At 50.3% G+C, this 13,155-nt stretch overlaps 1 protein-coding gene across 5 annotated transcripts; it reads right to left on the bottom strand.

Moving 5' to 3' along the window:
- Positions 1 to 199: 199 nt before the first annotated feature.
- On the bottom strand, positions 200 to 12,621 carry ATXN2L (ataxin 2-like). Of its 5 annotated transcripts, XM_006877040.1 has the most exons (24): positions 12,122 to 12,621; positions 10,645 to 10,681; positions 10,384 to 10,440; positions 10,227 to 10,298; positions 9,704 to 9,854; positions 9,161 to 9,285; positions 7,772 to 7,863; positions 6,830 to 7,030; positions 6,140 to 6,315; positions 5,887 to 5,997; positions 5,154 to 5,348; positions 4,987 to 5,058; positions 4,536 to 4,606; positions 4,070 to 4,365; positions 3,914 to 3,983; positions 3,259 to 3,405; positions 2,941 to 3,013; positions 2,659 to 2,846; positions 2,215 to 2,344; positions 1,994 to 2,115; positions 1,644 to 1,856; positions 1,247 to 1,490; positions 933 to 1,097; positions 200 to 696 (listed from the first exon to the last, which is right to left on the bottom strand). In XM_006877040.1, the coding sequence occupies exons 1-23, from the start codon at positions 12,412 to 12,414 to the stop codon at positions 943 to 945; spliced, it is 3,291 nt and encodes a 1,096-aa protein (XP_006877102.1). In that variant the 5' UTR covers positions 12,415 to 12,621; the 3' UTR covers positions 200 to 696; positions 933 to 942. The 5 variants fall into 5 exon arrangements, with proteins under 5 accessions (XP_006877102.1, XP_006877103.1, XP_006877105.1 ...); XM_006877041.1 differs by lacking the exon at positions 933 to 1,097 and having other exon boundaries at positions 200 to 673; XM_006877043.1 differs by lacking the exon at positions 933 to 1,097 and having other exon boundaries at positions 1,301 to 1,490.
- Positions 12,622 to 13,155: the final 534 nt, after the last annotated feature.

Below are 13,155 nucleotides of genomic sequence, written 5' to 3'. Positions count from 1 at the left end.
GAACAGAAAATTTCAAAGGACAACTTGAGGAAATAAAGTCAAGTATAATGAAATATGCAAAGAATTGGAGTTAGAAAACCAAAAGGGAAGAACATGCTCAGAATTTCTCAAGTTGAAAAAACTGAAGGAAAAAAAAAAAAAAATTCAAGCCTCAAGTAGCAATACTGAAGGTATCCTATGGGCAAAATATCAAACGATTTTTTTTTTAATTAGTTAAAAATATATATATACATATGCAATAAAAAAGTAAAAGTCCTTGTCCAACCATCCTTGTGGGGCATCTGTCTCTCTCTCACGTAGATCACTCAAGTTAATGGGGAAGAACAGGGGGCCCAAGTCTGAGGTTATAAATAATAGAAAATAAAAGATCTTCTGTCTCCAGCAGGGGAGAGATGAGAGGATGGGAAGGGCAAGATGGGGCAGGAATGGGCAGAGTCAGAGCAGGAACCCTCCCACCCCAGTTGGGCCCTGACCCTGCCCACTTTGAGGCCCCTCCCATTCAAGGTGCTTGGCAGGAATCCCCCAGCTTCCCCAGGAGGACAGGGGGGTTGGGGGGCTGGGACTGGTCCGAGCTGCTGGGGGAAGAGACAGAGATCACTCTTCCCCCTCCACTCATGGAGGTCTCAGGTCGCGGCCAGGACAATCTTCAGTTCCCCGGGGGGTGGAAGGGGAGCTGCTGGGAGGGATGAGATTGAACTGGTTGGAGGGGAAAGAGAAGAGAGCAGGAGCATTAGAACCCAAGCAGCTGTCCCTTTATCCAATGCCATCCAGTGGGGGTGTGGGGATGTTTGGGTAGGAGCGGCCTCCTCAGGGTGTCTCTTGGGGCTGTCAAAAGTACAAGTCAATCGCTGTTTCCCAGTGAGCCGGAGCCCTTACTCGTGTGCCCAGCTCAGCCCCCCACGCCCCAGCCTGGCCCTGTCTGCTGCGCTGACCTTACCTCGGCTAAGTCAGGAGACAGTCGGGGTCACTGAGAGCTGGGGAGGCAGTGGGGAGGGGGGCTGCTGGATCACAACTGAGCGAGGACGGAGGGAAGCAAAGGACAGAGCCAGGAGCAAGCCCCTGGCGGCGGCGGCTGTGGCTTCTGCCCACCCTACATACTTCACAGACAGGTGCAGGTCGGCGGGCGCCCTGTGGGATAGCCCTGCCTCCAAGACCCCTCATTCCCCACCCAGAACCCGTGCATCCTGCCCCACCTGCAGCCCATCAGCTCGTCCATGCCAAATTCCCCCAGCTAACGAGAACTCACGAATCCCGTCATCGGCTCCTCCTGGAAATCCAGGCGCCTGGCCAGGCTGCTCACCTTGGGGGTGTCCGATGTAGGGGTAGGGTGAGGGTGTGGAAGCGGAGAGTGCAGGGACCCCACTCTGGGGCACCGCGCCTTGGGGGGGCCCCCCATGGCTCTGGGGTGGGTGCAGCAGCATCACCTGGGGCGGGTGGGGAGCCCCAGGGTGAGGGGGCGGGGCTGCTGTGATTCCAGTTTGGACATGGGCCTACAGAGAGCAGAAAGAAGGGAGAACCCTATTAGGTGCTGCAAAGGGGCTTCAAAAGTGCATGGGAAAATGGAATGAAAAGGTAAGTTTTTGAACCCCCTGGTATCCTCATGGTGGATCAGATCCAGAGGAAGCCAGGTCCTCCGGTCTTACCTGGGTGACGTGGGCCATGTTGGTGAAACCGTGGGGCAGCTGCTGGTGGGCATGGATGGCATACACAGCGGCTGGCTGGGGGAAGCTGCTTTGAGGGGACTGGGCAGAAGGACCCGGTGGCAGAGAAGGCGGCGTGCCTGTCAGGGCCCCTGGGTGGTACAGATTCTGCTGTGGCTGTCCACTGCCCAGGTGTGGGGCCTGTCCCGCCTGGTGCTGTCAGGGGGAGGGAAGGGTGAGTGCCACCTACTCTGCTGGCCCCACTGCCCACGGTGGGATGGCTCTCCAACACACTCTCCCCTCCCGGATACCCATATAGCCTCCACATCTCAGCCCCTGCCCGTGGTAGGCACCTGGACGGGGCTAGGGGCCGCATGCTGTGACTGCGGCTGGTTCCCTGTAGGCGTGGTGGCTGGCTGCGGCTGGTGGGCATGAAGCTGTGTGGCATGGTGTGGATAGGACTGGTGAACAGTGGCTGCAGCAGGGAAAAGAGAATCAGTGTTGAGCAGAGTCCAGAATCTAGGCAGAAGGGGGACAGAATGGGAGACACAGGGAAAGGGAGCAGAGAACTTACCGTAAAGGGCTTGGGGGGTGGGTTGCTCTGCAGAAGGGTACTGAGGGGTGGATGATGACACAAGGGCCTGGGGATGGCTCCCCGACGTCAGCATGCGTGGGTTGCTTTGAAGCATAGGGGCAAACACCGGCTATTGGGATATTGACAGAAAAATCAGTTAGCATAGGAAGACTTAGGAAGCATGTCCTCCTGCCAACCAACAACCAACTACCTTCATCATTCATAATCACTCTGAGATGTTAATGACTTGTTTGAGGTTTGCCAACAAAGAGAAACCTAAGAGCTACAGTTTAAGCCCCAAGTCTACTAACACCAATTCCTTAGCCGGTGTCAATCAGGCAGAGCTCTGCCCATTTCCCACCCATCCACCAAGTTACTACAAGTGGAGAAGGAATCCCTAGGAGGGGCTACTCTACCCCCACTTTTTTCCTGTGCCCCAGTCACCTGTGAGGGGTAGTGAGCCATGGGCTGCATCATGGCAGGCTGGCCCGGGAACTGCTGAGGGTTGTAAGGGATGTAGGACGAGTAGGGTGTGGCAGCCACTAGAGGTGGACCAGCGGCAGCAGCAGCCTGCATCATTGGAGGGGCCGAGGCTGGCTGATGTTGGTCTGAGCGCTGGGGGGGTAGGGAGCCTGGAAGTTGGGGAAAAATAGTGCTGAGCTTAAGTTCCACCTGCCAGAAGGCACTGGGCAGCCCCACTAACAGCCCCTTCCTGACCCTGCTCACCTTTGGCTCCCCTGTATTTGCCCTGCTGTCCAGGCACAGAACTGGAGACAGGATATGGATACATCTGAGGTGCCTAGAAAAAAGCATTTGTTGTTAAGTGCCTTCAAGTCAGTTGCAACTCACAGCAGCCTTATATAGAGTGGCTGGTGAGGTTTGAACTGCTGACCTTGTGGTTCAAACTGACCTAAGTTCCAATACGTTATTCTGCAGCGCCATAAATGACTTGCTTACAAATTCCCAGGAGAACGAGCCAAACGCTCTCCCTCAGCCTGCCCTACCAATACCACCCCTGTACCCTGTACCCAAGTAGTGCTTTACCTGCACAGCTGGCCCCATGTGGATCTGAGGTATGTAGGAGATGTACTGGGGGCTATATAAGCCACTCTGGCCTGTTGTCAGCACCGGGATAGAAGGAGTTGAGTGAGTCCGGGGCCCTGGGGAAGTTGGAGTACTGGTGGATTTGTTCTGTGAGAGACAAAAAAAGGTATTTGAACTTCTTATATCTTCCTCTCCAATGTCTATTAACAACAGCAGTCAGCATTCATGTAGTGTTATGTGTTAAAGACAGACAATCTACATTTTATCTCGGTTCCACCCTACAGCAACTCTTATGAAATGGGCATTCTCAAATAACAGATGAGAATCTGAGGCCAAGAAGTTCATTGCTTATCTCAGATCACTGTTTTTAAGTGCAGGGATTCAGAACAAGTGTATCTGCCTGAATAAAGCTTGTGTTCGAAACTTTACTGAAGTACTTCCTGAACCAAATGCTCACCTCAGCCCCAGCAAAACACACAACTACCCATTAAACCCATCAGGATCCCTAGCCACCCTAGAGGCCTGCTGCTATGCCTGCCTGCCTCTACAATGCCTCCTCTCTCACCGTGTGCTAGCTCCACTGCTCTGTTACTGCCCTCCACCCTCCCAAGGCTTTCACAGAAACCAAAACCCAAGCTCTCCCGCCTGATCTCACCACAGAAAGCAGAGGCTTTGTGGGGTTGAACTCCTTGGCATTAGGGTTCAATGTTGACTTCTTGACTTGTCTATGAAAGAATAAAAAAAGTAAATTCTCATGGCTTACCCCTCCCTGCCTATCCTTGACATCCGCCCACTTCCCCATTCCACTCACTCGGCAACAGGGCCCTCGTCCTTGTCATCACCCTTGATGAGGCCCACTGGGGGGCTGCCAGTTTGGCTTGGGCAAGGTGGTGGGGGCTGCTCTGGTCCCTCAGTGCCTCCTGCTGGTGGCAAGGGCGGTTTCTCCTCTTTATCAGATACACACTCTGTCTTGGAGGAGACTGGGGACCCCATGGGTTCTGAGGTCAACAGACCATCAACCTCCTTTTCCTTCCCCTTGGCGTCCTCTTTTAAGATCCTGGGAGGAAAAGGATCCAAGCTGGGCTCAGAGGCGCTACTGGGCTGAAGCTGGAATGAGAAACACATACACTTAGAACACTATATCTGGTCCAGACCCCAGGTCCTGCCTATTCCAACCGTATGAAATCCTCACTAGTCCCTGCTGCTTCTATAAACCCTTTACACCCCTCTTCATCCTGCTAATATTCTAGCTCATTCCCCTTACTTCCATTTCTTACCTTAAACTGGGCCCCAAACTTTCTCAGTTCTTCCAGTTGAAATCGTTTCTGTTCATTCTGAAGGCCGGGGACTATAAACGAGAAAATAGTTTTGTATTTTCCCCTCTTAACACCCGCTTCCGCAAAGGTGGCTAGCTACACAGTGCAAGAAATCAGGGAAGAAAAAAGATAGAACCCTTGAGAATCTTAAAAAAGAAACTAGGATCAAAACGATAATTTGCTTCTGAATTTACAACTTCACCAACAGAAACAAACAAATGCCTCAATAGAGGGGCAATAGACCTGGGTAGGACTGCTGGTGTGGCGCTGTGGGTTAATGCACCAGGACTGCAAAGCCGTTAGAACTGTAAAGGTTGACAGTTCAAGCTCACCAGTCGTTCCTCGGAAACCCTATACAGGGCTGCAACCGACTCAACAGCACTACAAGCCATGGGCAGGAAAAACACCTCACCTTTCGCAGCTATCCTGGCCAGTTCCGGGGGCTCCAAATTTCTCCCAGGCTCCTTGGTTGGTAGTTCTTTCACTAAAAAAAAAAAAAAAAAAAAAGAGGCAGATACTTGAAGGTTCTTCTGTCAAGAATGCTTCACTGTCCACAGGTTTCAACCATCTGGCCCTTACCATCTGTGGGGGCCAGTGTGAGCTTTGGAGAAGCAGGGGAAATGGAGCCTACTCCAGGATCCACAACTGATGATGTCACAGGGACGGAAGCAGAAGAAGTTGGCACTGCCGAGCCAATGGGAGGCTCAGGACAGGAAGCTGAGATTGGAGCAGGGGCAGCAGACTTGGGAGAGCGTGGGGGGTACATCCGGCCCACTGGAAGAAAAGGGAGAGCTGTAAAATGGTTATTGTTGTTTGAAACAGGCACAGGGCATCTAAGTCAACAAACACACAAAATGCTATACAGTAAAACATTACACAGTAGGCACATAGAATGGCCTTATGAGTGCCACGTCACACCAGAATGCCTAATGGGCAGCCAACTAGAGCTATGCAGCAAGGTAATCTTAATGCTGGCAGAACTTTCTATGTTGCAAAAAAAAAAAAAAAAGAGTAAACAAAAACAAAACCATGAATGTTTTATGACTTCTGTATTTTTTTAATGTGGCAATGAAATTAATTCTAAACGAAAGCCATCTATCTGCCAGACAGACAGACGAGATATTCCATGCATCACCAGGTTTGGATTTCTGCAGTACAGAAAAACTCTTCCCCACCAAAGGCTAAACAAATCAACCCCATGGCCACCCCCCAACCCCATAATCTTTCACATCTGAAACTCCCTCCCACTACAGCATTCAACATCTACCATATTTACACCATCTACAAATTCCCAAAACTGGTGAAATTTTACCTGTTGGAGGAGGTGGAACAGACGCTTCTCCAGAAGGCCTATTGCCGGGTGAAGACAAAGTCTTGGCACCTCTCAGCGGCCGCTGGGCCTTAGGGGACATGCGGGAAGGACCTTTTTTTTTTTTTTTAAAAGATAGGATAAAAGAAGAGACAGCAGAGTACCTGCTATTACATCACCATCAGTGCATCTAAATCCTACTCTTCATCCTTCTGTCCTCTCCCATGCCCCTCAGCAAGTCTGTTCCACAACTCACCTCCATTTATACCACGTGTCTCAGGACCTGGACCAGAGCTGCTATTGTCAAGATGGTGAGGCCCACGAGGTGGCAAAGAGCTAAGGCCAGGCCGGCCACCCCGGGAACTGCTACATCGAACACCTCCCCTGGGACCTTCCCGAACTCGTTGGGGCAGAGGGATGTATTTCCCCTCCCTGGGGAGAAAGTTCAGTTTAAGTTCAGGTAGCCACAAAACTCATACATACTGAAAAGACGTATCTCCCTTTTAACGCACACTTCCCACCCTGACCCCACACAGTGCCTGGCTCGAGCTTTCTACTCTCCCGTTTGTAGATACACTCTGATTAAATGCCCTATATAGCTATAGGCTTAGAACCTTCTGTTGTGTTACCCAACCAATCTGGCAATGTTGCACAATTCTACCGTTTCTGTACGATGAGAAAAACAGTATTACCCAGAGATTCAAGATGCAGCATTTAGAGACACTTATGTTTATGTACAGTCTGAGTTCATCTTGTAAAGCAAAATCTGGGGGAATTTACTCCTCTAAGTCCAGAATCTTCAGGTGTGTTGCCTTAAATTACCTAACCTCTCTGGGCTTCAACCTTCAGACAGACATTGAGAACAGCTCTCTACTAGCTTATACTTGGATTTGGTTCTGACACATAGACTACCATGCACAAAGCTCTAACCACTCCCAGTCATTACCTGGATGCCAGGCTGGGGCTCTCCCGCCCAGAACTCTGCCGCTGGACCGCACTGTGCTTCTCCTCCTCAGTGCGCCCATCGTCATTCTCCATGGCAATCCGCAGGCGGTACTGGGGACTTGATTCAATCTCTCGTGCCAGCTGGGCTGCACGCAGCTCCCGCTGACGAAACTCTTCTGAGTTGTCCTTCTCTAAGGGCACCCTGAGGGAAGCCACATAGACCACCACCAGAATGGAGACAGGGGACAAGTAGGGGAAAAAAGAGAAAACATTTCTTTCAGTTCTATCCCCAGGACAGGTGTTGGGCATTTTGACAACTTAAGCATACATTTAATGAGTGTCCACTGGGTTTCGGCAGTGCACCAAGGTATACCACTCAAGCATGCATAAGTACATTTTCACTTCTAGAGGGCAGACACGGACAAAGAAGGAATTCATTCTACCATGTTGTTGTTATGTGTCGTGGAGTCGATTCCGACTCACAGCGACCGTGCACAGGGTTTCCGAGGTTGTAAATCTTTACGGGAGCAGAAAGCCTCATCTTTCTCCCACAGAACAGCTGGTAGTTTCGAACTGCTCACCCTGAGATTAGCAATTCGATTCGTAACCACTACGCTATCAGAGGCTCCTTTCAACAAGAGAAAAAAAAAAAACCAGTTTTGAGGAAGGAGTTCACAAGGCAGACCAAGGAGTAAAGGAGCAATCTGAGCACTCAGAAAAAAGCACGACCAAAACGGATGTTCCACTTAGAAGCCTTTGCCTTCTGTTGCTGTTAAGTGCCATCAAGTCGGTTCCGACTCATAGCGACCCTGCAGTTTCCTAGTACTGATTAGTGGGTCTGAATCACCAATCTTGCGATTAGCAGCCCAGTACTTATCCTACAGAGCCACTTACTGAACCCATACTCCATATTTCATCAACCAGGAAGTACCAAGATACTCACGTATAAGAAGAAAGGCTGCTATCGTAGGTAGTCTTTATACCATAGTTTTCCTCATTGAACTTGAACATCTCATTGGGGTCCCATCCATTGGACTGCATGGAGAGGAAAAACAAATACTTTAAACACAAGAATGAAAGTAATGGTAACACGTAAATTTCCTTTCACTGAATGAAAAACTTAAAAATGTGACCAAAGCAAGAATGGTAAAACAGGAACACAGCTGGTGGGACTATCAATACCACCAAATTGACAATAATTAGTAAAACAGAAAAGTCCTAAATAGAAATCCATTTCCATGTTACTAGCGTAGTAGTTACGAATCGGGCTGCTAACCTCAGGGTCAGCAGTTCAAAACTACCAGCTGTTCCGTGGGATAAAGATGAAGCTTTCTGCTCCCGTAAAGATTTACAGTCTCAGAAACCCTGTACAGGGTCGCTATGAGTCAGAATTGACTCCACAGCACATAACAACAACATGTACATAAGTAAACACATTCTGCTACAACGTCGATAAGGCCTTATTTTTAAAATCAAAAAGCCAGACAAAACACCCATCAGAAAATGAAGAAATATAACAGCTTCTTGTGTACACTCGTGTACATGCAAGGCCTTGTTTCATTGTATTTTGCTTTACTGTGTTAAAAAAGAAAATCTGAAGGTTTGTGGCTACCTGCATTGAAACAAGTCTACTGGAACCGGTTTTACCACAGTATGTGTTCTCTTTATGTCTCCTTTTATTATTTCTCATAGTATTTTAAATTTCTTCAAAATGCCATTACAAATGTTAACAAGCTACAGAGTTAAGTATAAATTAACTTTCATGTGAACTAGGAAGGAAAAAATTTGCTTCAATATATTTGTTTTACTACAGCAGTCTGAAACAGAATGGAATCGTAGTATCTACAAGGCATGCTTGTACACATACACAGCAAGACACAACAGCTGAAAGCAATACACTATAGATTATGTATCAACATGAAAAATTCAGAAATAGGAAAAGGATATTAAACAGCACCAAAAGAGAATACCCCATTCATAACTGTTAACTATGTATTTATATAATGTACAAGTATGAATTATTAGCTAGGAAAATATTAAGCGCATCAAAGTAGGCTTTCAAAATGGGTAATGGACCCACACACGGTGCTCAGTCTTACTAAAATTTGGTGAAAAAGTGATTTGAAGGAAATACAGATCAATGATAATGATAGTAAATACTTTTGTGATTCTTCTGAACCTTTCTATTTGGCATCTGACTACAATGAACAGGCAACAGCAAAGAATTTTCCTCCCCCCTCCCCATGAACAACTTCACTGTCAATAACAGCGATATTCTGACAGCAGTCACCCAAGCCCTCAGGTTCTCAGGGAGTGGGGGAAGACTGTGTACCATGTCAGACTCCAGGTCGTAGTCATCGCTGTTGCTGTCGCCCCCCTCCCAGCGCTGGAGCACCTTCTCTTTATGCTCCCCATTCACCTTTGAGTTCATGGCAATGGCAGAATCGGTGAATTTGTCTGTTGGGGCAGATGTGACAATCAGGAATCATATAATACTTCACACATCCTTCCTCCCCCCAAGAAGTTCAGGAGCAAAACAAAGTAAAACTCAGCTTTGGACTATATTTGCTGTGTGCCACCAGGGTTGGGGGAGAACAACATAGAAAGTCTCATCTTAATAGTTCAAAATGAGCAAGAAGTTGAAAACTAGGCTGGGAGGGCATGCATGAAGAACAATAATCAGGTCAGAATTTACCCCACTGTATCAAACCAAGACACATTTTCACAAAGAAGAAAAAAACAAAAAGCCTGCTATCTCCCATACAAAAGCAGCGACAAAACAAAAAGTAGTGTTGTCTGTTCCACCTGTACACAAACTGCCCTTTCCCCTCTACTCACATAGAGTGACCAAATCTGTAATGGTCTACAACAATACCTTTAGTAGCATAATTGAAGTCAACATTTCGAAAGTGGACCAGCATGACATCACTTGGCTTAAACACCATGGTGTCAACAATGTCTTCCCGACGAGGGCCACCTGTTGGCTCGGACACCTTCCTGTGTACAGCATCTACTGCTAGTTCAAACTACAAAGCCCCCATTCCCCAACACCCCAGGGTCAGTATCAAGAAATGTGAAGGCAAAAATATGACTATTTACTTCCACTCTTTTAAAAACTTCCACAACACTTTCTTCCTAACACTAGCTATGGGACTTAACAAGTTTCAAATTTCAACATCTGGCACTCTAAAATTTAAGCATCATAACATTAAAGTACCCAGATTGGGTCAGACCCATGTCATAGAAAAAAAAAAAAAAATTTTTTTTTTTTAATGATTTTTAAATATTAGTTTGAGTCATAATGTTGTCCAACAGCACACACAATTCATCCCATTAATAAATCCATTTTATTCTCACTTTCCATCAATTCCCTAAATAACCCAATTTGAATAGCTTACCTTTGAGCTCAGAGTCTTGAAAATACCTTCATAGGTGGTACCATTTTTCACCTTTACATCACAAGTAGAGCCCTGGAAGAGTTAAAAAATCCGAGTGTCTCTAGCAAACTGATTCCTAGCAGTCTTTAAAAAATCTAGGGTTTAGGTACCCACTTACCACAACAGCTGTAAGGAAATGTAGCATTCTGGAATTATTGTAGACACCCTCAAACACCTATCAGGGAGAAATAAGGAGTGACTGGTCAACATTTCATGTTTCTTCTAAAGGCCCAGGGCTCCACTCACCCCTTCCCTGTGTGCGGGGTCTCCTGTCCTTTTGAGCCCAACTAAGCCATCTCTGTACTTATCCCACCCAATTGGATGTTCCGGGAACAGAAATTTTAGGTCCTTGTGTATTAGGCGAGGGAAAGGCACTCACCGGTAACTGTGGGGGTCCCTTTCCTGTGCTCTGTCCCCTATAAGGGAAATCAAGAAATTGATTAAATTATCTTTTATACCATCAATTTCAAAGGGCCTGGTACTCTAGAACCACATGCTAAGTGAAGATGTTGATTTAGGCTACAACCAATTTATCAACAAGATGTTCAAATTCTCACCTTACAGAGAAGTTGGCATCAATAGCCGGTAAATACATTGCCTCCAAATGCCAGTAAAACAGATCTCAATTAATAATGGTTGTCATTGTTCTGAAGAGCCAATTCAACACAACCTCACTTTCTCCAAGGGACAGGGGGACCTTAACCACCCCCCCAGTCCAGATGTAGAGGCAGGAGCTAAGGAAGTGCAGATTTCAAACTATCAACCTCAGGAACATTACCTTCCAAATAGCACAATTATTTTCAGCAGCTTAACGCCCCAAACCCTGGGAAGGCACCCCCGTTACACCTCACCCCCTCGACCTCATTACCCATTCAGCCCGTTACCAACTCTGGCAGGTCACCAGTTACCCAGTAACCCTGTTCCCGGATAGCTGATGTAACCGGCGATTGAGGGGGCCGTTGGCGGGGCTGGGGGGACAGCGCAGCCGCAAAAGCCATCCACCAGGAGGCCTCACCCGTTCTGCGCCTGCGCACTAAAGCCCACGGGCCTCTTCAAAATGCCCCCTCCCGCTACCAGAACCAACTGCGCTTGCGTGTTCCACCACCCTCAATTCCATTAAAACGAAAGAAGAGACCGAAAGAAACCGAGTGGGGCGTCCAGAAAGCCTCCACGTACACTCCCCTCTTCTGCCCAATGCTACCCAAGACACGCGTATGCCTAGGTCATGAGACAGAGCATCCGCGCGCACGTAGGGACAGTGCGCACGCGCGCTGGAGGTTCCCAGCCCGCAGTCCTCCCAGTCGTCCCTCCTTCCGTCCCCCCGCCCGGCCAGCTCCCCTCCTACTGGCCAGACCCGGAAGGGGGAGGCAGCAGCCCGCTCCCAAGTCCTTCCCTCCCCATTGGCCAAACTGTGGGCCGCGCGCCCCCCTCTATTGGCTACGGCCGGGGACCCCTTCCCACAGCTGACTCCCCATTGGCTGAGTCCCGGGACCGCGAGACCCTCCGTGGTAATGGAGCCTGGGACCCCGCTCATCTCTTCTGCCCCCCCCTCAGCTCCCCGTTCCGACGGCAATGGAGGGTGCCCCCCGCCTTACTTGAAGGCCCGAGCCCCGAACCCTGAGCAGGCCCCGAGAGCTCAGCCTGGCCCCTAAGCAGTCCATGGCCGCCCGGGAACCCTTTTCCTCCGACCTGTTAGGACCCGAGAAGACCCACCCCCTGCATCACGGGGGGCCTCTCATGCTCCCCGGTGCCCTCCGACGGTGATGAAGCTGGGGGTCCGCCCCGCACGGATGTCCTCAGGTCCCGGGCCGGAATAGCAGCCTCGGCTTCCCCGCCTGGAAGCCTTCCCTCCTCACCTCGAGCTGCCGATAGCAACGGCCCCTGGCCTCTCTTGATGCGGCGGTGGCGGCTGTGGAGCCAAGATGCCCTCGGCTCCCCGGCGGAGCCCGCTGCCTGCAGTCGCTGCAGGCCCCAGGCAAGGGGAAGCGACTGCCGGAGGCCCTGGAGAAGTAGAGGTGGAGGCCAGCGGCCCCGGGAGGCCGCCGTTGGGAGGGCTGGTGCCCCCGGGAGGACGGCGGGCCACGGCCTGTTGCGTGGGGGGCGGCTGCTGGGGCTGGGACGTCTGTTGTGGCGGCTGAGGCTTCAGCATGATGGTAGCGTCCGGAAGGGGAGTCAGGGGGAAGGGAGGGAGCGAGGGGGCCGGGACTAGGCCCCTGCCGGAGGGCGCGGGGAGCGAGGGGGATTGGGAAGCTGGGGACCCGCCGTTGGCGGGCGGGGGGGGAGCCCCGCGCTGTCGGGATGGATAGAGAAGACCGCGGCGCGAGGAAGCGCCGCGAGGCGGAAGGGGAGGGGGGTCTCGCGGGCTGGAGGAAAGGGAGAGGGCGCGAGCCGGCCTGATGCGCGTGCGCGTCGCCGGGAAAAGGCGGGGGAGCGCGGGTGGGAGCTCCCGAAGGGGGAGGGGCGGAGAGGAGGGAGAGGTGGCGCGAGCTGTCTGCGCTCACCAGGCAGTCAGCTCAAGGTGGGAGTGGGAAGAGAATAAAATAAAGTGAATTTCGCGCTCTTAGCCTTTCGAGTGGGAAAAGAGCAGCGCGGGCGCTGACACGCACCACGGATTTAAAGTCTCTAGGTCTTAAACAGCCCTAAAGACCCGGAGCTGTGTCGCTTCACAATGAGCGTGTGAGCGCTGGGGGAGGGGCCGAAGAAGCAGAGAGGAAGAACCGGCCGCCCCGCCTACGCCGCCGGCGTAACGTAGGGATGCCTCCGCATTTGTGTGATAACTGACCACGTAGCGTTCGATTCTTCCGCCATTCTTGGGCTAGTGGGCGGAGTCTAAATGCAAAAAAAATCCCTGGTCTGGTCAAACCAATGCTGGTGATTTTAAGTGGTTGGT

This window comes from Chrysochloris asiatica, unplaced genomic scaffold (assembly GCF_000296735.1).
Source record: "Chrysochloris asiatica unplaced genomic scaffold, ChrAsi1.0 scaffold00440, whole genome shotgun sequence".
NCBI classification, from domain to species: Eukaryota; Metazoa; Chordata; class Mammalia; order Afrosoricida; family Chrysochloridae; genus Chrysochloris; species Chrysochloris asiatica.
Note: the sequence above shows the minus strand (reverse complement) of the source record. Positions and strands in the feature narration are given on the sequence as shown.

Bases quoted from the DNA above. Each gene is read 5' to 3' on its own strand.
- ATXN2L (XM_006877040.1), bottom strand. From the start codon at position 12,414: ATGCTGAAGCCTCAGCCGCCACAACAGACGTCCCAGCCCCAGCAGCCG. The intron at 9,286-9,703 runs GTATTGTTGTAG...CTGCCCCAACAG, and splicing joins CTTCAATTATGCTACTAAAG to ACAAATTCACCGATTCTGCC. The intron at 1,491-1,643 runs GTAAGACCGGAG...TGCTCTCTGTAG, and splicing joins ACATGGCCCACGTCACCCAG to GCCCATGTCCAAACTGGAAT.